General features: G+C 39.7%; 1 protein-coding gene and 1 pseudogene across 1 annotated transcript in view; one reads left to right on the top strand and one right to left on the bottom strand.

The window, feature by feature from the left end:
- Nucleotides 1-790: 790 nt before the first annotated feature.
- The window catches only part of NDUFA12 (NADH:ubiquinone oxidoreductase subunit A12), a 42,040-nt gene continuing 17,441 nt past the window's right edge, over nt 791-25,389 (bottom strand). The window contains exon 4 of the mRNA XM_012500286.2: nt 791-1,073. Within this exon, the coding sequence (XP_012355740.1) occupies nt 893-1,073 (181 nt within the window). The 3' untranslated portion in view covers nt 791-892. The remainder of the gene's footprint in view (nt 1,074-25,389) is intronic.
- Nucleotides 21,079-22,059, top strand: LOC100603539 (annotated as a pseudogene).

Below are 25,389 nucleotides of genomic sequence, written 5' to 3'. Positions count from 1 at the left end.
TTGAGAATCAAGGTTTATTCTCTCTTAAGTCATTCAATGCCCTTGGAAACAACCACCTGACTCCATAATCCTAGCATTTCTTTCCATTGCTATTAAATTGTTCCATGGTGGCTGCTAACCAGTCTCCAGGGTCCTTATCCTCAGGGGGCTCATGGATCCTGGTGACTAAAGGCAACAGCCTGATAAGCTCCTTGATCACTGGAGCTGTGAGCTTTCCATCTGGAATACATAGAGATGTGGGCCTTTCACCCTACCCAGACACAACAACCAATTCCAAAGATCCCGCATCATTTCCTTGAAGGTCTTTTGCCTACCTCTGGTACCAATCTGGATATTAAAGACTTTTTTATTTGTAAGCAACAAAAAAAATCTGTGACCCTAGTTAGCTTAAAGAACTAAGAATATATTGGAATAGAGTCTAGGATAGTTTACAGTTTAAAATGAACCATTAAAGAACCAGACTCAGGAAATAGGATTTCTCTGATAACCTCCTTAGAGAGCTTCAGTAAAAGCCACCCAGTTCTGATGACTTTCAGCCTTCGTGTCTCTCCATTCAAGTTCCAAATTCCCATGAGAAAATATGGCTTGGCTTAGGTCTTCCCACATAATGAGCTATGGTAGTAAGGTAGGGTCCCAAAGCACAAACAGGACCACAGAGGCTGTTTCCAGAAAAGGGAACTGTAAACCAGGCAGCTACCCCCATACAAGTCTACTTCAATCACCATGTTTGGAAGCATCTATTTTGCAGTTGGAGAACAACAAAGTGAAGGGCAAAAAGGCATGAAGGACATTGTTTAGTTACACAATTTTAATCTAGTGAATGGTAAACAGTAAATGAGTAATTACACGAAAAGCTCCATATTTTGCATGTTTCAATTGTTCTTCATTGTCTTTACTTGTAAGGTGTTGAAGGTGGGATCCACTCCTGAATCTTCTTTCTAGTGGTAGAATAAGGTACATATTGTTCTGGGGTGCCAGTCACGTTGAATTTATGGTTTGTCCAAATGAATTTACGAGCAGTAGGTGGTTTTGTTGTTGGAGGATCATCAGTCATACTGTGAAGCCAACGATGCCTTAAAGAGGGGAAAAAACCCAAACAGTTATGAAGAGACAGTACAGCATAGTGGGAGGAGGGTTAAAAAGGTAGCCCTGGAACTATTTTGTTGCTTGGGTTCAAGCCTCAACTCCATCACTTACTAGCTGAATTCTTCTATGCCTTAGATTTTTTCCATCTGAACATCCCTACTCCTCAGGGATGGTATAAACATAAAAGGAGATAATATACATAAAGCACATAGAAAAATTCTTGTGTGTGGCAGATACTCAACAAATGTTAGCTACTGTTCTCGTTACCGTATTTTTTTTCTTCATTTTCTTTCTTTCTTTCCTTTGGAGACAGGGTCTCACTCTGTCACCCAGGCTGGAATGCAGTAGCACTATCATGGCTCATTGCAGCCTCAAACTCCTGGGAACATGTGATCCTCCTACCTCAGCCTCCTACGTAGCTGACACTACAAGAGCATGCCACCATGCCTGGCTGACTTTCAGAACATTTTTGTAGAGATAGGATCTCACTATGCTGCCCAGGCTGATCTCGAACTTCTGAGCTCAAGGGATCTTCCTGCTTCAGCCTCCCAAAGTGCTAGGATTATAGGCATGAGTCACCATGCCCAGCCCATTACTGTATTTTATCAAATCTGACACTATCCATTTTCAGACATGCCATCATTTTATCTACCTCTAAGAAAGAAAAGATGCTACCAAATAAATTATGGCACACTACTGATTATAATATGTATCCTAATTTTAGATGTTAAAATGTATTTTAGAATTGATAAAAATACAGTATCACTATTAGGTGCTAGAGGCCGATTCCAGATTTTCAGTATGCTCAGGTTACTCTGGCTCATGAAGGTCTAGTTTAAAACCCATGAGGCTCCTGCTGAGAAGAGTCTCTGATGCATTGTAAATTCAAGCATGTGAGTGTAAACACTAGAGAATATGCAAGTTGTTATATTAAAAAATTAAATCAGGGCCAGGCACAGTGGCTCATGTCTATAATCCCAGCACTTTGGGAGGATGAGATGGGAGGATCATTGGAGGCCAGAAGTTCAGGACCAGCCTGGGCAACACAGTGAGACCCCGTCTTAAAAAAAAAAGTTAAATCGACCCCCAGTTCACAAATATTTCAGTCATAAGTGCTTAACAATTTAATTTAAGAGGATATGTTCCAGAAATCAGACCTAAAAGCTGGATACCTGGAGTTGAAAGGGAAGAGACCAGCGATGCTGCTGCTAATGACAGGGAAAGGAGGAATCAAAGTTTGTGGGACAGAGTGTGATCAAGCAGGAAGCTAAGCTGAGGGGTTTACATGGGAAAGAAGGCAAGAGAGAATTTGTTCCAGCCTCTAAGACCCAGAGCTCACAAGACAGAGATGACCCTATTGAGGAAAAAAAAAAAAAAAAAAATGAGAGGATAGCCACAGAACTGCAGCCCAGGGGAGGGGGGAAAAGGTGATTATCTAGCTGCAGAGAAAAGGATAAGAGGAGGATGTTTCAGTGGAATAACTAAAACTAAAGCTAATGAGAAAAATTTTTGTTGCTATGTAAACCTAAGAATATTTGCTAGCAGTAATTGGTAGATATAGCTAGGTAATTGACTAAAAACCAGTCTGAATAGAGATAACATATGATTACAGTTGCTATATTTGTGTCTAAAGATAATTGTATCATGATCAGCTTATACAATGAAGAATGCAAAAGGCTGTACAAGCTAGGTCAGTGTCTGTCTTACATCCTCTAAAGGAAGCTGGGGATTAGTGAAAGTGACCTGGACCAATAAACTGTAACCATTCATATGAGCACACGAGCGCTGAAGCCCTTGTGAGACAATAGTGGTGAGCCAGGCTCCACTAACCACTCAGATATTAGCTGTTAAAGTCACAGCTGTCACTTATCAAGGGGCTTTACGTGAGCTTATGGCACAGCTGAAATATTTAACTTTTACCTCGTTGAGTCAGCTTAACTAAAGAAACATTTTATTCAAAAAACTGCTGTCAAGACTCCTGAAGGTTAAAATAATATTTAAGGAACCATGGTCCCAAGCTTATGCCTATTCAGTTACTTAAGTGAGGAACTGAAGAGCTCATGGAGAAATGGAAAATGCTCCAAAAAAGTAAAAGATAATTTTTGTCACAATACACAAAATCTGAAAATATTTTTCCTAGCAAGGCTACATGCAAGAATCAGAGAATTAATAAGTAATAAACTATACCCATTATGGCAGTTTATAAAGAATTATAAGAAACAAGGAAATGTTTATAGTCTGCTAGACAAATATAACCCTTGTTATTTTATTATTAAATAAGGGGTAAATAAATCATATCTTTCAGATTGCCACACCAGAGAGTTTTACTTGCAAAACAGACTCTTAGCTGAGTCTTTTTTTTTTTTTTTTTTTTTTTTTTGAGACAGAGTCTTGCTCTGTGGCGCACGCTGGAGTGCACTGGCCATATCTTGGCTCACTGCAACCTCCGCCTCTTGGGCTCAAGCGATTCTCCTGCCTCAGCCTCCCGAGTAGCTGGGATTACAGGCATGCGCCACCATGCCGGGCTACTTTTTTTATTTTTAGTAGAGATAGGGTTTCACCATGTTGTCCAGGCTGGTCTCGAACTCCTGGCCTCCAATGATTCACCCGCCTCGGCCTCCCAAAGTGCTGAGAGCCACTGTGCCTGGCCAGAGATACTGACTTTTAAGTTATTTTAAAAAATTTGGCTGGTGTCTCAAAATAAATAAATAAGCAAATAAGCCAACATACTAACTGCATTGTTTAGAAAACTGTGTTGTAGTTGGCATTAGACTCCAATTTTACATCCCAGTTATTAAAGGACAAAATATAAAATTATATATACTTATTAAAGTCAGTGAGATTGCAAATACGGAGACTAGGAGAAAGGAAAAAGATTACAAATACAAAAGAGAAGACAATTTACAGTGAAAAAATATTACATTGGGGGAAAACTCAGTACTCAAATATATTGAAGTTATATCAAAATAACTGAAAAACAAAGATATTAAATCATAATTACTGAAATCTCCTCTACCAAAAAAAAATTATTTTAACTTTTGGGAATGAAGCTTAAACTTGCAACACAACTCCAACAGAAGTAAATCCCATAAATGGTTGATCCTATTTTCAGTTGTATAAGAAGAAAAAGTGTGTCTGAGAACAGGAGAGGGAGATTTCCCCTTCTTTAAAAACATGCTGCTTCACTTATATAGCCCCTCAGTTTGAGGATGTGAGCCACTCAAAGTGGAAAACAAAGGGATTTATTTGTGAGAAAAACTAAAATAGCCTAAAAGGAAATTTAAGAAATAAAAACATACATACAATATAAAATACATTTTCAAAAAACCATTGCAAATGAAAACACTCCTAAAGAGTGTTTTGTATTAATAACAAAGATAAGAAAGTTTAAGGTTCTCTTTTAGAAAATTGTCAGAAATAAAACATCACCAATTAACAGCTAACAACAACAATGCAGACAGGTTTTTTTTTCCTTAATTGATACATAACATTTTACATATGTGTGGGGGTACATTTGATATTTTGTTACATGCACAGAATGTGTGCTGATCAAGTCAGGTCTCTGAGGTATCTCCATCACTTTGAGTATTTGTTATTTCTGTGTTGGAAGCAATTCAAGTCCTCTCTTCTAGCTACTTTGAAATATACAATACTACTTTGACTCTTTCTTCCCGGATAACATACATGATCAAGTTAGGGAATCAAAGACTGCAGTGGTGTCATCACAGCTCGCTGCAGCCTCAAACACCTGGGCTCAAGTGATCCTCCTGCCTCAGCCTCCCAAGTAGCTAGGACTACAGGTACACACCACCACACTTGGCTAATTTTAAAATTTTTTGTAGGCCAGGGGTGGTGGCTCACACCTGTAATGCTAGCACTTTGGGAGGCCGAGGCAGGCAGATCACGAGGTCAGGAGATCGAGACCATCCTCGCTAACACAGTGAAACCCCGTCTCTAGTAAAAACTCACAAAAAATTAGCCAGGCGTGGTGGCGGGTGCCTGTAGTCCCAGCTACTTGGGAGGCGGAGCTTGCAGTGAGCCGAGATTGCACCACTGCACTGCAGCCTGGGTTACAGAGTGAGACTCAGTCTCAAAAAAAAAAAGAAAAAAAAAAAAGAAAACAAAAGAAAATTTTTTTCTGTAGAGATGGGGTCTTTATGTTGCCCAGGCAGGCTGGTCTCAAACTCCTGGTCTCAAGCAATCCTCCTCTCTCAACTTCCCAAGGTGCTGAGATTACAGGCTGGCTTCTGACCATATTGTTCATGTTTCAGGTATTTTCACTTAGTATCACTGAGACTAGAAATGCCAAAGATTTTGTAGTTTTGTTTATTTATTTTTTTTAAGACAGAGTCTTGCTCTGTAGCCCAGGCTGGAGTACAATGGTACAATCTTGGCTCACTGCAACCTCTGCCTCCTGGGTTGAAGCAATTCAGCCTCCCAAAGAGCTGGGATTACAGGCGCACGCCACCACACCTGAATTTTTGTATTTTTAGAAGAGACAAGGTTTCACCATGTTGTCCAGGATGGTCTCGAGCTCCTGGGCTTGAGGGATCTACCTGCATCAGCCTTCCAAAATGCTGGGATTACAGATGAGCCACTGCACCCGGCCTAGAAATGCCAAAGATTTTTCAATTTTTCAAAAAATAAATATGAAAGACTAAGGAAAAACTCCAGAATGTTTTTTGAAGTAAAAATATTCATGATACTAAAACTGTTACTCCATCTCACTTAGTTTATGAGATATTCTCACACATACTGCTCTTTCACTTATTTAACACTCATCAAAGTATTCTAAAGTCTAGGAAACAGGATTACAATGACTTTCCCAAGGTCCCACATGATGTATGTTATAGACCTGAGGCTTGAACACAGCCTCCTAATGGTTGAATCAAGAACCTTTTGATTAGAAATTTAACTTTCAATCAATAGATGAAACTGGGTTGGGATTATTTATGGTATCCACAAAACCCCTGAGATCCATCTAACCCCAGGATGGGATTGATACATTTAACAAACTTAAAAACCAAACATGGTTCATTATAACATGGCAATTCAAACCTTGTTAGCACACTATTATTTAATTAAGTGCAATCTGAATGAAAATCCCAGTGGGGTTCTTCTTAGAGTTTGACAATATGATTGTAAGCGTCAGTTAAAAGTTTATCCAAGAAAATTTTGAAAACTCAAAACGATCAGGCTGGCACTGGCATTATCAGACATTAAATGAATGTCTCAAACATTAGAATGCTATAACAACTGACACAAAAGTACAATAAGAAAGTAGAAAAAAATTCCCCAAACAGACTAAAATGTATATAAGGTGAAACTGGCATTTCAAATCATTAAGTAAAAATTTCTCAACAAATTATGCTAGGACGATTTTGTTGGGGGGAAAAAAAAAACACCATAAGGTATAAGTTGAGAGGAGTGTAAAAAACAGATAAATAAACAAACAAAACAAAAGAAAAAAAAGTTAGATTTCCCAAGTCATCAATGAATCCAGATAGATTAATAATGCTCAGGGCCAGGCAGTGACTCACGCCTGCTATCCCAAGGGACGCCAAAGCAGGAGGATCACTTGAGGTCAAGAGTTTGAGGCCAGCCTGGGCAGCACAGTGAGACCCCCATCTTGACAAAATAATTTTTGAAAATTTAGCCAGGCATGGTGGCACCTGTAGTCCCAGCTACTCAGGAAGCTGAGGTGGGAGGATTGCTTGAACCCAGGAAATAGAGGCTGCAGTGAGCCATGTCCTGCCACTGCACTCCAGGCCTGGACGACAGAGCAAGACTCTGTTTCTAAATAAATAAATAAATAAATAAATAAATAAATAAATAAAAACAAATAAATAATAATAATGCTCAGAGACAAAATGAATATTTATAATCATAGAATATATTGATATTCATAGAATATGAAGGACCACTGTAAAATTATTGTCAAAGGTAAAAAGCCATAAAAAGAAAAAAAGCTGATAGATCTTACTATGTAAAAATTGAAAAAATTATACAACATTGATGAAAGAAATTGAAGAGGACACCAAAAAATTGAAATATATTCCAAGTTCATGGATTGGAAGAATCCATATTGTTAAAATGTCCATACTACCCAAAGCAATCTACAGATTCAATACAATCCCTATCAAAATACCAATCACTTCCTTCACAAAAATAGAAAAAAAAACCCAATCCTAAAATATATATGGAACCACAAAAGACCCAAAATAGCCAAAGCTGTCCTAACAAAAAGAACAAAACTGGAGAAGTCACATTACACTGACTTCAAACTATACTACAGAGAAGCCAGGTGTGGTGGCTCATGCCTGTAATCCCAGCACTTTGGAAGGCTGAGATGGGTGGATCACTTGAGGTCAGGGGTTTGAGACCAGCCTCGCCAACATAGTGAAACCCCATCTCTACTGAAAAATACAAAAATCAGCAAGTGTGGTGGTGCATGCCTGTAATACCAGCTACTTGGGAGGCTGAGGCAGGAGAATCACTTGAACCCAGGAGGTGGACACTACAATGAGCTGAGATCACACCACTGCACTCCAGCCTGGAACAGTAGAGTGAGACTCTGTCTCAAAAAAAAAGTCTTAAAATTATACTTCAGAGCTATGGTAAACAAAACAGCATTTTCGCCAAAGGTGCCAAAAACATACACTGGGGAAAAGGCAGTCTCTTCTGGGAAAACTGGATATCCACATCTACATGCAGAAGAACGAAATTAGAGTCCTATTTTTCACTGTATTTTACAAAAATCAAATCAAAATGGATTAAAGACTTAAATCTAAGACCTTAAACTATGAAACTACTACAAGAAAACAATCGGAAAACTCTCCAGGAAATTGGTCTGGGTAAAAATTTCTTGAGTAATAACCTACAAGCACAGACAACTGAAGAAAAAATGGGCCAATGAGATCACATCAAGTAAAAAGCTTCTGCACAGCAAAGCAAACAATCATCGAAGTGAAGAGACAACCCACAGAATGAGAGAAGATAATTGCAAATTACCCATCTAACAAGGGACTAATAACCAGATTATGTAAGGAGCTCAGACAACTCTACAGGAAAAAAAATCTAATAATCTGATTAAAAAATGGGAAAAAGATTTGAATAGACATTTCTCAAAAGAAGACAAACGAATGGCAAATAGACATACGAAAGTGTTCAACATAATTGATCATCAGATAAATGCAAATCAAACTTACAATGAGGCTACTATGGGCACACTGCCTATGGGGTAGCTCTGGTCTACAAGGAGCAGTAAAAAAAACCTACAATGAGATATTATCTCATCCCAGTTAAAATGGCTTTTATACAAAAGACAGGCAATAATAAACGCTGGGAGGATATGGAGAAAAGGGAACCCTCAAACACTGTTGGTGGGAATGTAAGTTAATACAACCATTATACAGAACAGTTAGGAAGTTCCTCAAAAAACTAAAAATTGAGCTACCATATGATCCAGCAATCCTGCTGCTGGGTATAACCTAAATGAAAGGAAATCAGTATATCGAAGAGACTTTTGCACTCCCATGTTGGTTGCAGCATTGTTCACAACAGCCAAAATTTGGAAGCAACCTAAGTGTCTGTCAACAGATGAATGAGTAAAGAAAATGTGATACTTAAATACAATGGGGTACTATTCAGCCATAAAAAAGAACAACACCCTGTCATTAGTAACAACATGGATGGAACTGGAGATCATTATGTTAAGTGAAATAAGCCAGGTACAGAAAGACAAACATTGCATGTTCTCATTTATTTGTGGTACCTAAAAATCAAAACAATTGAACTCATGGAGATAGAGAGTAGAAGAATGATTACCAGAGGCTGGGAAGGGTAGTGGGGTTGGTTTGGGGATTAGGGGGAGGTGGGGATGGTTAATGGGTATTAAAAAAAAAGTTAGAAAGAATGAATAAGACCTAGTATTTGACAGCACAACACAGTGACTATAGTCTATAATAACTTAATTGTACATTTTAAAACAACTAAAAGAGTATAATTGGATTGTTTGTAACACAAAGGACAAATGCTTGAAGGGATGGGTACCCCATTTTCCATGATGTGATGATCACATACTGCATGCTTGTATCCAAACATCTCACCCCATAAATATATACACCTACTATGTACCCAAAAAATTAACATTGTTTTTAAAATTGAAAAGCGTATGTCCTAAAACACTATAAACAGGATTAAAGACTAAAAGAAACAGGGGAAAATATTTGTAATATACAGAAAAAAGGTTCATCTATCATTACAAATCAGAGAAAGTCAAATATCCAATAGAAAACTGGATAAAAAATATTAAGAGATGTCAACAAAGAAAAAAATTATAGTGGCAAACAACGAAGTTTAATTAAGGCAATGCACATTAAGGTATAATTTTTTACTTGCTAAATTGGCAAAGATTTTAAAAAATAAAACCCAGAATCAGTGAACTTAAAGAGAAATCAATACTCATATACTACTGAATATATTTATCCTGAGAATATAAATTGGTATAGCCCTTCTAGAGGGCAAGTTGGCAGCAGGTATCAAAAACTTATAAAACATGTATACTCCTGGTGGATCCATTTCCATTTAAGGAAATGAGAATATGAATACTCATGTACAAGGATATTTATCAGAGCTTTATTTATAACAGTGAAAGAATGGAAAGAATGGAAGGAACAAAACCAAAAATGAAGGGAATAGCTCATGGCATACCCATATGATGGAAGACCAAGGCATTATTAACATTTATGCTATAGAGACTATTTTGGCCAGGTATGGTGCCTCACACCTGTAATCCTAGCACTTCTGGAGGCCAAGGCGGGAGGATCACTTGAGGCCATGAGTCTGAGACCAGCCTGGGCAACATGAGACCCCATGTCTACAAAAAATGCAAAAATTAGCCAGGCATGGTGGCAGGCACCTGTAGTCCTAGCTACTTGGGAGGCTGAGGCAGGGATCACATGAGCCTAGGAGTTCAAGGCTGCAGAAAGCCAAGATCGTGCCTGGACAGCGGGGGATCCCATTTCTAAAAAAAGAAAAGACAGAGAGAGACAGAGAATATTTTATGACTTGAGAAAATGTTCACCATATATAAGTTTTAAAAGCAGGTTATTTGCCTAATTTATTTAATACTTATATATAGCATTTATAAGTCATGGGCACTAATCTATACACTTTACAAATATTAACCTATTTGATCCTTATAACAACTCTAGTGATAAATATTATTATCCAAATATAGTAAGTGAGAAAACCAGAGTGCCAAAAGTTAAAACAACTTGCAAACCCAGGCTACTTCTTCAAAAAGCTCAATTACATTAATAACAAAAACAAAAGAATATATATGCATAGAAATCGAGGAGAAAAGAATAATATATAGTTGTCCCTAGCATCTATGGGGGATTGATTCCAGGACACCCTGTGGATGCCAAAATCCACAAATGATCATTTGTGGATATGCAAATGTAGTATTTGCATATAATTTATGCACAACCTCCTGTATACTTTTAATCATCTCCAGGTTACTTATAATGCCTAATACGATGTCTGCATATCACTTCATTCATGTGGATTCAACATAATACCCGGCACTAAGCAAATCCAAGTTTTGCTTTTTGGAACTTTGTGAACTTTTTTTCTGATATAATTTCCATCTGATGTTGGTTTAATCCATGGATGCAGAACCCACACATACTGAAGGTCGAATGTATATCAAAATGTTAATAGCAGTGGTTTCTACAAGTGGTGGGATAACAGGCTATTCTTATTTCTTTTGTTATTTTTTGAATTTTCTATAATGAACATGCTGAGCAGTTCCTCATTCACCAAGAGTAATACACAGCTTATTTCCACATCCCACATATGGAATTTTCCAACAAGGCATCTTTGTAAAATGTTAGAATCAATATTAAATGAAGCAATGAATACTCAGTGAAATGTGTTAAATAAAAGCTGAGTTTTAAAAATCGAAACAATCTTGTCTTCTGCTTATAATGAGCACATTTTAACAGAGAAAGGGTATAAAGAAAAGTAACATTCTGTAACATAACAGAAACTACCTAATTAATGCAGTTTGTAGTTTCTTTGAACACAGTCTCCTAATATTCTAATTTTCTGGAGCAGAAAATAAACATTAGGAAGGACTTACTTTGAAGAAAGTATTATCTGCCATTGACAGCCAGCAATTTATTTAGAGAAATAATATTTTAAAAGACTATAACAGGCTAGGCACAGTGGCTGTCACATATAATCCCAGTGCTTTGGGAGGCCAAGGTTGGAGGATCACTTGAGGCCAGGAGTTTGACACCTTCTCTCTCAAAAACAAAAACATTAGCTGGGTGTGGTGGCATGCACCTATACTCCCAGCTACTCAGGAGGCTGAGGCAGAAGGATGGCTTAAGCCAAGGATTTTGAGGTTGCAGTAAGTTACGATCACAGCACTACACCTGGCCTGGGTGACAGAGCAAGACCTTGTCTCAAAAAAAAAAACACCCCTCTGCCCCCACCCCAAAAAACCCACAACTGTAACAAATGATTCAGTGGGTCAAAGTACTAAAAAGGACAGGTTGAAATTGCAATGTAATTCAGAGGTAAATTTAGTTTCAAATTTATTAAAAAGCTATAAAGGAGTAGCAGAAGATGCCATTTTTGGATCAGCTAAAGTGAAGAAAACTGATTATCATACCCAAAAAATAATGTTTGTTTCAAGTAAAATAGTATATGTACATCCATTCGTTCAACAAATATTTATTGCAGAAATACCATGTGGTAGGCACTGTTCCAACATGGTATTTGGGGAAACATACAATAAATAATATGAAAAACATGTTAAGCCGGGCGCGGTGGCTCACGCTTATAATCCCAGCACTTTGGGAGGCCGAGGCAGGCGGATCACAAGGTCAGGAGATCGAGACCAAGGTGAAACCCCGTCTCTACCAAAAATACAAAAAAATTAGCCGGGCGTGGTGGCGGGCGCCTGCAGTCCCAGCTACTCAGAGAGGCTGAGGCAGGAGAATGGCGTGAACCCGGGAGGAGGAGCTTGCAGTGAGCCGAGATCGCGCCACTGCACTCCAGCCTGGGTGACAGAGCGAAACTCTGTCTCAAAAAAAAAAAAAAAAAAAGAAAAAAGAAAAACATGTTAAGCAGAGGTAGGTAAGTGCCACCAAGGAAAAAACCAGAGCAGGGGAAGAGTATAGAGTATGAGAGGGAACAGGGCTCTTATAGACTAGATCACCTGAAGAGCCACCAGATGGGCACTTGAATAAAGTGAAGGTGTGTGAGCTGTGTCAAATATGGGGAAACAGCTAGTGCAGAGACTGAGCTGGGAGTATGCTCACTGTTCAAGGAAAAGCAAGAAGGCCAATGTGGCCAAGTCAGAGTCAACAGGGCTGTGACTAGGACAGTGCATGCAGACTGTGATCACATAATGCCTTGCAGACCATGGAAGGAGTCGGGGTTTTTACTCTCACTGTGATGGGAAGCCACTGGGTCATTCTGAGCAGAGACTTGATGTGATCTGATTTACATTTAAAAATAGGCACTCTCATCACTTAGCATGTTGGGAACACTAGTGTGCTCCAAGAATGTTATCAAACCAGTTGGGAGGTGACTGTAGATGTCCAGGCAAGAGACAATTGTACCTTGGACTAGGGTAACAGTCATAGAGGCAGGGATGATATGTGGGATATATGGAGAAACGAAAGCAGGATGAACTTGCTAACAGACTGGACATTAGAGAAATTAGACTGGGGGATGACACTGAAGTTTTGGGCTTGAGTAAACAAGAGTCATTTAAGTGCTTAGGAACATTTTGCTTGATAGGTTAATCTGCCTATGCACTGGGGATTTGAAGAATTGAAAAAAATCAAATATCAAATATGTTCAATTTATAAATGTGACCTAAAATGCTTAAAGAGATGTATTAAATAAATTTGCAAATGGGTATTACTGTTTAGGACAAGGTAATCCTTTCCATTAGAGTTTATCAAACATTCATCAAAGAACAAGAGAAAATGATTGTTCCTTATTTTTATGCAAAAAATAATTCAATTTACTAATCTTTTTATCCTATTTATAAATTGAACCTCAAGAATGAAAAACAATTAGGTTTTTAAATTTGCAACTATAATAAATAGTATATTAATTTAAAATCCAAATTGCCCAACAATCCTTTCTAAATACAAAAGCCCCACAGAAACTAAAACACTCAAATTGACACAGTATTTAGTGAGACAGGAAAAGTGTCTGTGACATATTAAGTGAGGGGAGGGAGAAGCAAGTCAGAAAATGTGGTATACGTTATGTGAGAAATGTGTAGGTATATTGTTATTTGTAATAATAAGCTTTCTTCTAAAGAAGGTGTGACCAATAAACTACAATCAGTTTTTCACACTGTAGTCTTTAAAAAATATTCCTCTGTGGAGTCCCAGCTACATGGGAGGCTGAGGCAGGGGGGATGCTTGAGCCCAGGAGTTCAAGGCTGTAGTGTGCTATGATTGCACCTGTGAATAGCTCCTGCACTCCATCCTCGGCAACATAGCAAGACCCCACCTGTAAAACAAACACCCCCAAAACATTCTTTCTCTACCCAAAGGCAGACCCTCAAATAGTTGTTGAATCCGTGAATAAAATGTTAACGGTATTGCTTCTGGGCCAAAGAATCAGAGCTTATTTTTGTTTCTATCTCATATTAATATTTCTGTGGATTTCCAAATTTTCTATAGCAATTGTATATTCTTATAATCAGAAAAAATCTTTTAATGGTGATTATAAGGATTGTTTTAATAACATGAAAAATTGCTTATAATATTGATGGAAAAAAGCAAGTAAAATGGAGTATGGTTATGAACACAACTACACAGAAAGGATTAAAAAGGGGCCGGGTGAAGTGGCTTACACCTGTGATCCCAGCACTTTGGAAGGCTGAGGCAGGCGGATCACATGAGGCCAGGAGTTTGAGACCAGCCTGGCTAACATGAAGAAACCCCACCACTATAAAAAAAAAAAAAAAAAAAAAAAAAAAATTAGCCAGGTGTGGTCATGGGCACCTGTAATCCCAGCTACCCAGGTGGCAGAGGCACAAGAATTGCTTGAACCTGGGAGGTGGAGGATGCAGTGAGCTGAGATCATGCCACTGCACTCCAGCCTGAGTGACAGAGTGAGACCCTGTCTCAAAAAAAAAAAAAAAAAAAAAAGGATTAGTGGAACTATGTCCAATATTGACAGTGCATGTCTACTAGGGGCTATGTGGATCACTCTCCTTTGCTAGAATGTTTAAACTTTTCTGATCTCTCCTCATTTCTTTCAAGAACAGATTCTATGTAGATTCAATGAATTTCATATTGCCAAATCACAAGGACATTTTTCTGTCATCATCTTCCTCAACCTCTTGGCAACAATCAATACAACGAGGCTTCCCTGGCAGAAAGACTCCTCTTTCTTCCCTTTCCTCCTACCTTGCTAGCTACTTACCTTGTTCTTTGCTGGCTGGCAGGTTTGACCATTGTCCTAAGCTCGATTTGTATATCCAGCTGTTTACTTGATATATATCTAATCATGTAGATTTCACAACAGGTATCACACACTTACTGTGTCCAAAAAGAGGCTTCTGATTCTAATTCTCCACCCCTACCAACCCGCCCTTCTACAAGTCTTCTCATCTCAGTGAATGGTCCCAGCATTATGGTACCAACCACTCAGGCTCCAAACCTATGAATCATCCTTGATTCTTCTCTATCACCTCCATGTAATGGCCCTCACCTGCCAACCTGTTTCTCTATAAAGGCTTCTAGAACACATCACGCCAAATGAAAAACAGCTGACCACCACGATGTTAAGCATCTTAAACAATTAACCTAACAAATGGCAAAACCATTTATTAATTTTTCCCTGGCCACAGAAAAATTTTCAGGGACAAAACTGTATTCTGTTAAAAAAAAAAAAAAGAAACCCTTTACCATACACTATTATTTTTTAAATGATGTATTTATGTATTACTTCAGTAAATTAATTTTAATAAGAAAAATCAATGTATGAGGAGAGACTAGTGTAACTACACTGAGAGAGAAAGACATGTTACTAAGAAATGAACAGAAAGTGCCACCAAGTGGGAAAATGGTATACATGCAATAGAGAAAAATCTAACCAAGCCATGTCTGGCTTTGTTTTTTTTTTTAACTTGGTTCAAAGGACTTCAAGGTTCCAATGCTTCCAATCACAAAAAGCACATCTTTATTTCTTCTGATACAAGTGAAAACAATAATTTTATACAGCCATGCATGAAATAGCCCAAACTTTCTACTTTTCTACACTAATTCTATATAAACACTAACCACCATAACAACGAAAATGAAGACTTCTGTGTGTTACTGTATAGACGGTGGCAATTAGATAACTTCAGAATAAAACTGAAGGCAATAAAATTGGCATTGAACAAAACAGACAAGAACAAGAAGAAAAAAAAAGAAAAAAAAAGTAGTATAGAATAGTACTTGAGCTGGGCACGGTGGTTCACACCTGTAATGTCAACACTTTGGGAGGCCAAGACAGGTGGATAGCTTGAGCCCAGGAGTTTGAGACCAGCCTGGGCAACATGGCAAAACCCTGTCTCTACTAAATAAATATAAATACATACATACATACATACAAAAAGTAGCTGGGCATGGTGGCCCGTGCCTGTAGTCCCAGCTACTCTGGGGGCTGAGGCAAGAGGATGGCTTGAGCCCAGGAGGTCGAGGCTGCAGTAAGCCAAGATCGTACCACTAAACTCCAGCCGGGGTGACAGAATAAGACCCTGCCTTAAAATAAAATAAAATGTTGTTATCTACTTAAATACTTTCAGAGTATTCTACTCAATCAAATTAAATTTAAATTCCTGAAGAAGAAATTAATATCTTGTTGCTGATCCCATAAGAGAATAAAACATATAGGAAAATGAAGGTACTGTAAAAAAAGACACTAAATTAGAAGACAGTATTAGTACTAGTATTCATTAAGTGCCTATAAACTACAAGAGAACAAAGACCATACATATTTCACTCACCACTGTGAATATATAAACCCATCAAGGCCTGACATATAGGGGGGTGCTCAATATATATTTGCTGAATGAATCGAGTTTGTAAGCAGACTGTGTTAGGTTCTAGGCAATCCCCGTTTCTTATTTTCAAGGCACGTGTAGCTCAACTGCCCATCCGAGAAGTTTGCACCACCATCTTTTGTTTTTGTACTGGTGGACTTAGCAGCCTTTATTGGTGGCTGGTAGATTTAAAGAAGTGAAGGCCTTTAGACCAGAGAGATAAAATGAGCTCATTTTTCCGCAAGATTTCTAATGTTTCCCATAAGATTAGAGAACATTAAATGAAACAGAGAAGCTGACTAAAATTCTATCCAAAACACTAATGTCGCTAAGGGAAATCTTTCCCTAGGTGAGATTACGCAGCTACTGAACAGACTCATAAGACTATCATAGGCCACACTTGGCATCTGAAAACTCAGGACAGAGGACAGGAATCACAGCTTGCTGGCTGGGCAGCATCAGATGTTCTTCTCCCTGGGAGTCTGTGCAGTTGTTCATGCAAGTGACAGCTCACCCAGCCGTCCAGAAGCTATTTTTTTTCTTTTTTCTTTTTTTTTTTTTTGAGATGGAGTCTGTCTGTTGCCCAGGCTGGAGTGCAGTGGTGTAATCTCAGCTCACTGCAAGCTCCGCTTCCCAGGTTCACGCCAGTCACCTGCCTCAGCCTCCCGAGTAGCTGGGACTACAGGCGCTCGCCACTAGGCCCGGCTAATTTTTTTTTGTAGTTTTAGTGGAGACGGGGTTTCACTGTGTTAGCCAAGATGGTCTCGATCTTCTGACCTCGTGATCTGCCCGCTTTGGCCTCCCAAAGTGCTGTGTGTGAGCCACCGCGCCCGGCCCAGAAGCTATTTTCTTTAACTCCCTAGATGACACAGCTTAGGCTCAAGGGAGATGAGAGCATCATGAGGCAGGTGCAGGAGCTGCCCTAACTTTAAAGCTTTATGCTCCACCAGAGCCAACGTCTCTAATAACTCCAAAGGCATAGCTTCAGGATTCCCTTTCCCACAGGGTCATGCCAGTTCTAAGAGCAGCAGCACTCACCAGGCATTTCTAATTCCTCTCAATCCAGAGGCAATTTCCCAATCAGAGGTCGATTTTATATTGCAATACTGTTAATACAATTTTATCTGGTTTCCAGGATAACAGAACTAGGCATTTAACTGAAGGTCATATTCTCCTAACCCTTAATTTATAAAGTTAAGTTGAATACTACACTAGATAAAATCAAACCAAAATCCTATCTCCAGCACCAATCTCTATCCTAACCAACAGGCTAGTTTTCAACTGTCTACTCACCTTCTCACGTGGTCGTCTATCAAGCTTCTCATACTTAACGTAGACTACCTCTTCTAAACCTGCTCCCCCTACTCCACTCTTCCCTATCTCAGTAACTGTACCTCTAGTAGTTCAGGCCAAAAATCTTGAAGTCATCCTTGACTGGTTTTTCTCTCAGAAGCCAATCAGCAAATCCTGCTGACCCCATCTTACTTGGCACCCTCTAAGAGGGCCTCCAATGATCACTGCCTCCTGGATACCCTCATCTTAAGTGTGGCTGGACTGATTGACTTGCTTCTAGTAAACAGACAGCTGAAGTATGGGATATCACTTCCTAGATGAGGTTTAAAAAGACTGTGCCTTCCACCTTGGTCTGGGGAAGCCAGAGGCCATGTCAAGAGGTGTCGTGTGCAGAGGTCTACTGAGTGAGCTGGGAAGCAAATCTTCTGAGGTCTGTCTACAGCCACATGATTAAGTGTGGCAGTGGGTCCTTCTCAAGTCAAACCTTGAGAGCACAGCAGCCTCAGAGAAGATCTCAATTGTAACCTTGTGAGACTCTGAGCCTGAGGCACCCAGCTAAGCTACACTCAAATTGCTGTGAGATAATATTTACTGTCTTAAGCTAAGTTTGGGATAACTTGTTCCACGGTATAGACAACTAATACGATCCCAAATCTCACAACCTGCATCACCAGCACCCTAGTCCAACCCCGTCAACAGCCTAGGCCATGACTTACAACAGCTTCTTAAGTGATTAGCCCGCTTCCACACTTGCCTTGCCCCTTTCCTTTATTCTTCACAGCAACCACAGAGATGCTTTAAAAATGTAAATCAGAGTGCAAAAGTCATTAAGTGGGCCCAAGGAATGCAGACATCTGCACTTGGTATGTGAGCGAGAATGCTGCGGTAGCCCAGCAAGATGTGTCAGAGCCTTTGTGGGGAGAAGAGCCTGTCCACACAAGGAGAGCGGAGGGTGGCAAGCTGGTTTGGGGTGCTAGAGGCAAACTTGGGTAAGGAGGAAGTCCAGTGGGGGAGGGTGGATGAGAGGGCAGCAATGGGAACTTAGTTACACACAGTGGAATTGATCAAATAACTATATTAAGAAAAAAACCAACTATAAATGTGGAAAGGGAGAAAACTGGAGTGTAACCTGTAGTGCTGGACTGCTGTCAGTGGTACTGGTGAGGACACACAATCATCATACATGTTTCCTAGCTTGTCCACTGAGAAGGCCTGGGAGCACTGACATTCCAATAATGATGAGCACATCTGACATTCATATCTTAGTTTCTAATACCACTCTCCACTAAAAAACAAGCAAATGGCCAGCTGTGGTGGCTCATTCCTGTAATCCCAGCACTTTGGGAGGCCGAGATGGGTGCATCACCTGAGGTCGGGAGCTCAAGACCAGCCTGACCAACATGGCGAAACCCTGTCTCTACTAAAAATACAAAATTAGCCAGGCATGGTGGTGCATGCCTGTAATCCCAGGTACTTGAGAGGCTGACGCAGGACAATCTCTTGAACCCAGAGGTGGAGGTTGCAGTTGAGCTGAGATTGCGCCATTGCACTCCAGCCTGGGCAGTAAGAGTGAAACTCCGTCTCCAAAAAAAAAAGCAAACAAACACAGGGCTCCTCAGAGAAATGCCTGTCTCCAAGGCTGGAACAGACAAACTCTAAGATGAACCTGGAAAACCTTATGTCAGAAAGTAAGAAGGTGCTCCAAGAATGATGAAGACATTTCAAAAGGACGCCCTCTAATGCTAAAAGCCAAAAAAACAAAAAACCCATATATATATATGGGTGTGTGTGTATATATATACACACACACATACATACATATATATGGAATTCAAAAAACTCACCATCCTGGCCAACATGGTGAAACCCCATCTCTATTAAAAATACAAAAATTAGCTGGGTGTGGTAGCGCGCGCCTGTAATCCCAGCTACTCGGGCGGCTGAGGCAGGAGAATCGCTCGAACCCAGGAAGCGGAGGTTGCAGTGAGGCAAGATCGCACCACTGCACTCCAGCCTGGCAACAGAGCAAGACTCCACCGATAAGGTAAGATAAGACAGCATAACATAACATAACACAAAATAAGGGCGAAGTGGCTGGGCATGGTGGCTCATGCCTGTAATCCCAGCATTTTGATAGGCCAAGGTGGGAGGATTATTTGAGGCCAAGAGTTACAGACCTGCCTGGGTAACATAGGGAGACCGTGTTTTTAGAAAAAATAATTTTAAAATTAGTCGGGCATGGTGGCACGTGGCTGCAGTTCCAGCTACTTAGGAGGCTGAGGTGGAAGGATTGCTTGAGCCCAGGAGGTCAGGGCTGCAGTGAGCCATGGTCACACCACTGCACTTTAGCCTGGGCAACATAGCGAGACCCTATCTTTAAAAAAAGTGGTTGATAGGCCAGGCGCAGTGGCTCACGCCTGTAATCCCAGCACTTTGGGAGGCCGAGGCAGGTGGATCACAAGGTCAGGAGATCAAGACCATCCTGGCTAACACAGTGAAACACCATCTCTACTAAAAAAATACAAAAAATTTAGCCGGGCATGGTGGTCGGCGCTTGTAGTCCCAGCTGCTTGGGAGACTGAGGCAGGAGAATGACGTGAACCCAGGAGGTGGAGCTTGCAGTGAGCCGAGATCGTGCCACTGCACTCCAGCCTGGGCGACAGAGCAAGACTCCGTCTCAAAAAAAAAAAAAAGCGGTTGGCAGGGACAAAGTACCTAGGCATTTCTCAGAAGACATGCAAATGGTCAACAGCTATATGAAAAAAATGCTCATTGTCACTAATCATCAGGGAAACGCAAATTACCACCAAAGTAAGATATCACCTCATATCTGCTAAAATAACTTATCAAAAAGACAGAAGATAACAAGCTTTGGCAAAGGTATGAAGAAAAGGGAACCTGCGGCCAGGTGCGGTGGCTCACGCACCTGGGATTACCAAAGTAATCCCAGCACTTTGGGAGGCTGAGGTGGGTGGATCATCTGAGGTCGGGAATTTTGAGACCAACCTGGCCAACATGGCGAAACGCTGTCTCTACTAAAAATACAAAAATTAGCCAGGCGTAGTGGCTCACGCCAGTAATCCCAGCCACTCAGGAGGCTGAGGCAGGAGAATTGCTTGAAGCTGGGAGGCGGAGGTTGCAGTGAGCTGAGATCGTGCCATTACACTCCAGCCTGAGCAACAGAGCGAGACTCTGTCTCAAAAAAAAAAAAAAAAAAGACAAGAAAAGGGAAAAAGGGAACCTGTACATTGTTGGTGGGAATGTAAATTAATATAGCACTATGGAAAACAGCATGGAGGTTCCTCAGAAAACTAAAAATAGAATTACCATATGATTCAGCAATCCCACTTCTGGGTATATATCCAAAGGAATTATACCCAGAAGATTCCTGAATTATGCTGAAGAGATACCTGCACTCCCATGTTCACTGCAGCATTATTCACAAAGCTAAGATAAAGAAGCAATCTAGGTGTCTATCATCGGATGAATGGATAAACAAAATGTGGCATACGTACACAAGAGAATACTATTCAGCCTTAAAAAAAAAGAGAAATTCTGTCATTTGGACATTGTGGATGAATCTGGAAGACATTATGCTAAGTAAAATAAGCCAGGCACAGCAAGATAAATACTGCATGATCCCACTTATATGTGGAATCTTAAAAAAATTGAACTTATAGAAGTAGAGACATCCAGGTACCAACTCCAGCTGCCCAGACATGGGCACCATGGTCATGGCAGAGGGGACAGCAGTGCTGAGGCAGAACAGACTGGGCACCAAGGCACAAGATTTCTGTAACTGGCCTAATGAATCCTTTGAGAAAATGGGACAGTACACTTACGGTTCAGCAGTACATTCAACAGAAGAGCAGATTGCTCCAATACTGACAAAATTCTTGAACCACCTGAAGGCCAAGATGAAACTGTATGGAAGTATGAACATTTAAAGCAATTCTGCCTTGAACTAAGTGGACTTGATGTCAAACTTCCGAGTGAATACCATCCAGATACTTGTACTTAAATGACAGCAAGTGAACAATGGATTTGTCTTTGTGCAACTCATAAAACAAGAGTGCCCTGCTAGAGACTACACTAGACACACATTTGATGGTGCTGTGTCTTCTGAGTAGCCACATTTTCCTGGCAAGGTTAGTATAAAGGAATCATTGGTAGCAAAACTAGGATCAGCATGCCACAAGATTTACATAATATTTTCACATGCTTATTTTCATCACTGGCAAATTTTTGATGAATATGAAAATGAAACATTTTTGTGTCATCGGTTTACTGTGAAGTATAATTTGATGTCCAAGGATAACCTGAGTGTACCAATTTTAGAAGAAGAAGCTCAGAATTCAGTTTCTAGGAAAAGTGAAGCATGAAGGGAATTATATAGAAAAATGTACTGATCACATAATTAACATTAATTATATGCTGTATATATCATTTTAGACACATCAATCATGTGTCCATATTACAGTTTCTTTGTTTAGTGTAGGTTTTGGCATGCTGTGTTTGTCTTTTATTAATAAAATGGGAATGACTTTTTAAGTTATTCATAAGCTGTATGTTCCCCAGTTTGGCACTCATGGGTTTTCAATAAGATTAGGGCCAGGTGCGGTGGTTCATGTCCGTAATCCCAGCACTTAGGGAGGCCAAGGTGGGTGGATCATTTGAGCTCAGGAGTTCGAGTCCAGCCTGAGAAACACGGCGAAACCCTGCCTCTATGAACAATACAAAAAATTAGCCAAGCATGGTTGCGCAGGCCTATAGTCCCAGCTACTTAGGAAGCTGAGGCAGGAGAATCACTTGAGCCCAGGGGGCAGAGGTTGCAGTAAGCTGAGATCACACCACTGCACTCCATTCTGGGCAACAGAGAGATACTCTGTCTCACAAAAGCAAATAAAAATAAAAAATAAATAAGATTAGTATTATCTGTTATAATGCCTGTTAATAAAAGAATTTACAGTTTGTAAAATTGCTGCTAAATAATCACTGGATCACAGTCCTTATCAAACAAATCCACCTATAAAAAATGAGTGAGCTTGAGGTTTTGTATAAGCCATATACTAAACAGGTGGTGATGTTTTCCTTTGGTTTTACCTCTGAGTTTAGATATTCTAGAAACTTCTGTAGTATACAGTTTCACCTTACCTGTTAACTTTCCCAAAATGAGATTAAAGTGTTATAAAATTCTGTTTAGTTTTTAATATGCATGTAATTATGTACATTTAGATTATATTATATCTAAATATAAATGCAAATGAAGCATTAATATTTAAATAATCTTACTATGCTACATAAAGTACATTCTAGGCTAGCATACTCAGAAAGGATTTATCTTTCTGCAACAGTGGACTGTTACATACAAGATGATGATAATGGTAAGGCACATAAATGATGTTCCCACTGGAAACCTGCCCTGCCTGCCACTTCTCCTTTCCCTTAACCCTCTTCTCAAACTACTTTAGCTGAGAAGCTTTTCACCAGACTGTGATTTAGTGATGGATTATACCTATTTATATTCGTATTAACTGCTTACCAATTATATCCCATATTAGCAATTACATTACACTACAGAACAATATATTGGCATAGGCTCTTGCTTATCTTTGTTTTGCAAAAATTGTTCTAACTACCTAGAAAATAGTCTTTAAAATAGTTTCTCTTCCTGTCAGTAGTATTAGTCTTTTCATGTAACCATCTAGGCAGCATTAAATACAGTTGAAGAAATATTTTAGTATTTATTTTATATACCCTGTCCACAAAGTTTCTGTTTGAATTATATGCACATGTGAGATTATCTGCAATAATTCACAGGTTCTGAGGGTGTTGGTAAGTGGCTACACATTTTTTGGACTTTGGTATAATTAAGGGTCTTAAGAAGGATTCCAGCACAGGTTTAACCATCTTATAATCTATTGAATGCCATTTCTGATAAAGCACTGGAGGTCTTATTGCCAGACTGACTGTAATGAGGCACTAAAGGGGAAAAAACTGTACACATTGTGACGAAAATATTTAAATCCATCTTTCGAACAAATTTAACACAAGGAAATGCTTTTTCATTTAAAAGGGTTATTTTGAAATGAAGATGAAAATGTATTCATCTCCACTGTTTTTTCTAATTTAAGGGAATAATTTATACCATATTAGACAAGAACGTACAGCAAAAATGTGGGACATAGCAGTATACTCAGAGTGTATATATATGTTTTACACCTTTCCAAGCTGCCAGTCTTTTAGGCTTTGAATATAGCCAGCAGCCCCTATCATTGCTGTACCCCAACCCACAACTATCTTATAAAAAGTTTTATGTTCACAGTGAAAGGAATGCTGACTTTCAAATTACATATTTATATTAATGTCACTATAAACCAATGGGAATAGTAATTTTTAAACAAGCTTGCTAAATATTGGGACTAAACTGTTAAGTTAATAAATTATATGTAGCCATGTAGCTGTTCTCTCTAGACGGTGTCTCTCAATAGGTTTTTACCACTTGACTAATTTCTTAGTGATTTTTTTTTTTTTTTTTTTGAGATGGAGTCTCGCACTGTCACCCGGGATGGAGTGCAATGGCATGATCTCGGCTCACTGCAACCTCTGCCTCCTGGGTTCAAGCGATTCTCCTGCCTCAGCCTCCCAAGTAGCTCGATTACAGGCGCCCACCACCACACCCGGCTAATTTTTTGTATTTTTAGTAGAGACAGAGTTTCGCTATGTTGGCCAGGCTGGTCTCAAACTCCTGATCTCAGGTGATCCGCCCGCCTCGGCCTTCCAAAGTGCTGGGATGACATGCGTGAGCCACCATGCCCAGCCTCTTAGTGAGTATTTAAACAAAGGTAGTGACTGGGATTGGTGATCTGGCTAGGTATTTTGAAACACATTTTGAAAAATATGGCTTAGTGTTAATAGGGAAATAGAATATGAGGTTTTTTTCTTATTCATTCTATCTTCTTTGTACTGTGTATTTAAAATTGATCAGTTAAATCTCCAAAAGAAAACATCAGGCTGGCTGCAGTGGCTCACACCTGTAATCCCAACATTTTGGGGGGCCAAGGCAGGAGGATAGCTTGGGATCAGGAATTTGAGACCAGACTGTGCAACATAGCAAGACCTCACCTCTACTAAAAATAAAAATAGGCCAGGCATGGTGGCTCACACCTGTAATCCCAGCACTCTGGGAGGCCAAGGCGGGCAGATCACCTGAGGTCAGGAATTCGAGACCAGCCTGGCCAACATGGCGAAATCCCGTCTCTACTAAAAATACAAAAGTTAGCTGGGTGTGGTGGTGCGCACGTGTAATCCTAGCTACCCAGGAGGCTGAGGCAGGAGAATCACTTAAACCCGGGAGGCAGAGGTTGCAGTGAGCTGGGATCACGTCACTGCACCCCAGTCTGGGCGACAAGAGCGTAACTCTGTCTCTAAATAAATAAATAAATAAATTAGCTAGTCCCAGCTACTCAGGAGGCTGAGGTGGGAAGATCGCTTGAGCACAGCATATTGAAGCTGTAGTGGGCTATTAATGTGCCACTGAACTCCAGTGTGGGAGACAGAACAAGACCCTGTCTTCAAAAGAAAAAAGAAAAAAAAAACAAGCAGAGTAGAATGGTGGTTACCAGGGGCAGGAGGAGTGGAGAGTATAAGAAAGAGGAGATGTTGATAAAAGAGTACGAAATTTCAGTTAGGAGGAATAAGCTTTAGTGCTCTACTGCACAGAATGGTGACTGTAATAAATAATAATTCACTGTATATTTGGAAATTGCTAAAATAATTTTAAATGTTTTTACCACAAAAAAAGATAAGTATGGGAGGTAATTGATTTATTAATTGGCTTGATTTAATCATTCCACAATGTAAACATGTATCAAAACATCATATTGTACCCCACAAATATATACAATTATTATTTGTCAATTAAAAATAAAATT

Source organism: Nomascus leucogenys, chromosome 10, assembly GCF_006542625.1.
Source record: "Nomascus leucogenys isolate Asia chromosome 10, Asia_NLE_v1, whole genome shotgun sequence".
NCBI classification, from domain to species: Eukaryota; Metazoa; Chordata; class Mammalia; order Primates; family Hylobatidae; genus Nomascus; species Nomascus leucogenys.
Note: the sequence above shows the minus strand (reverse complement) of the source record. Positions and strands in the feature narration are given on the sequence as shown.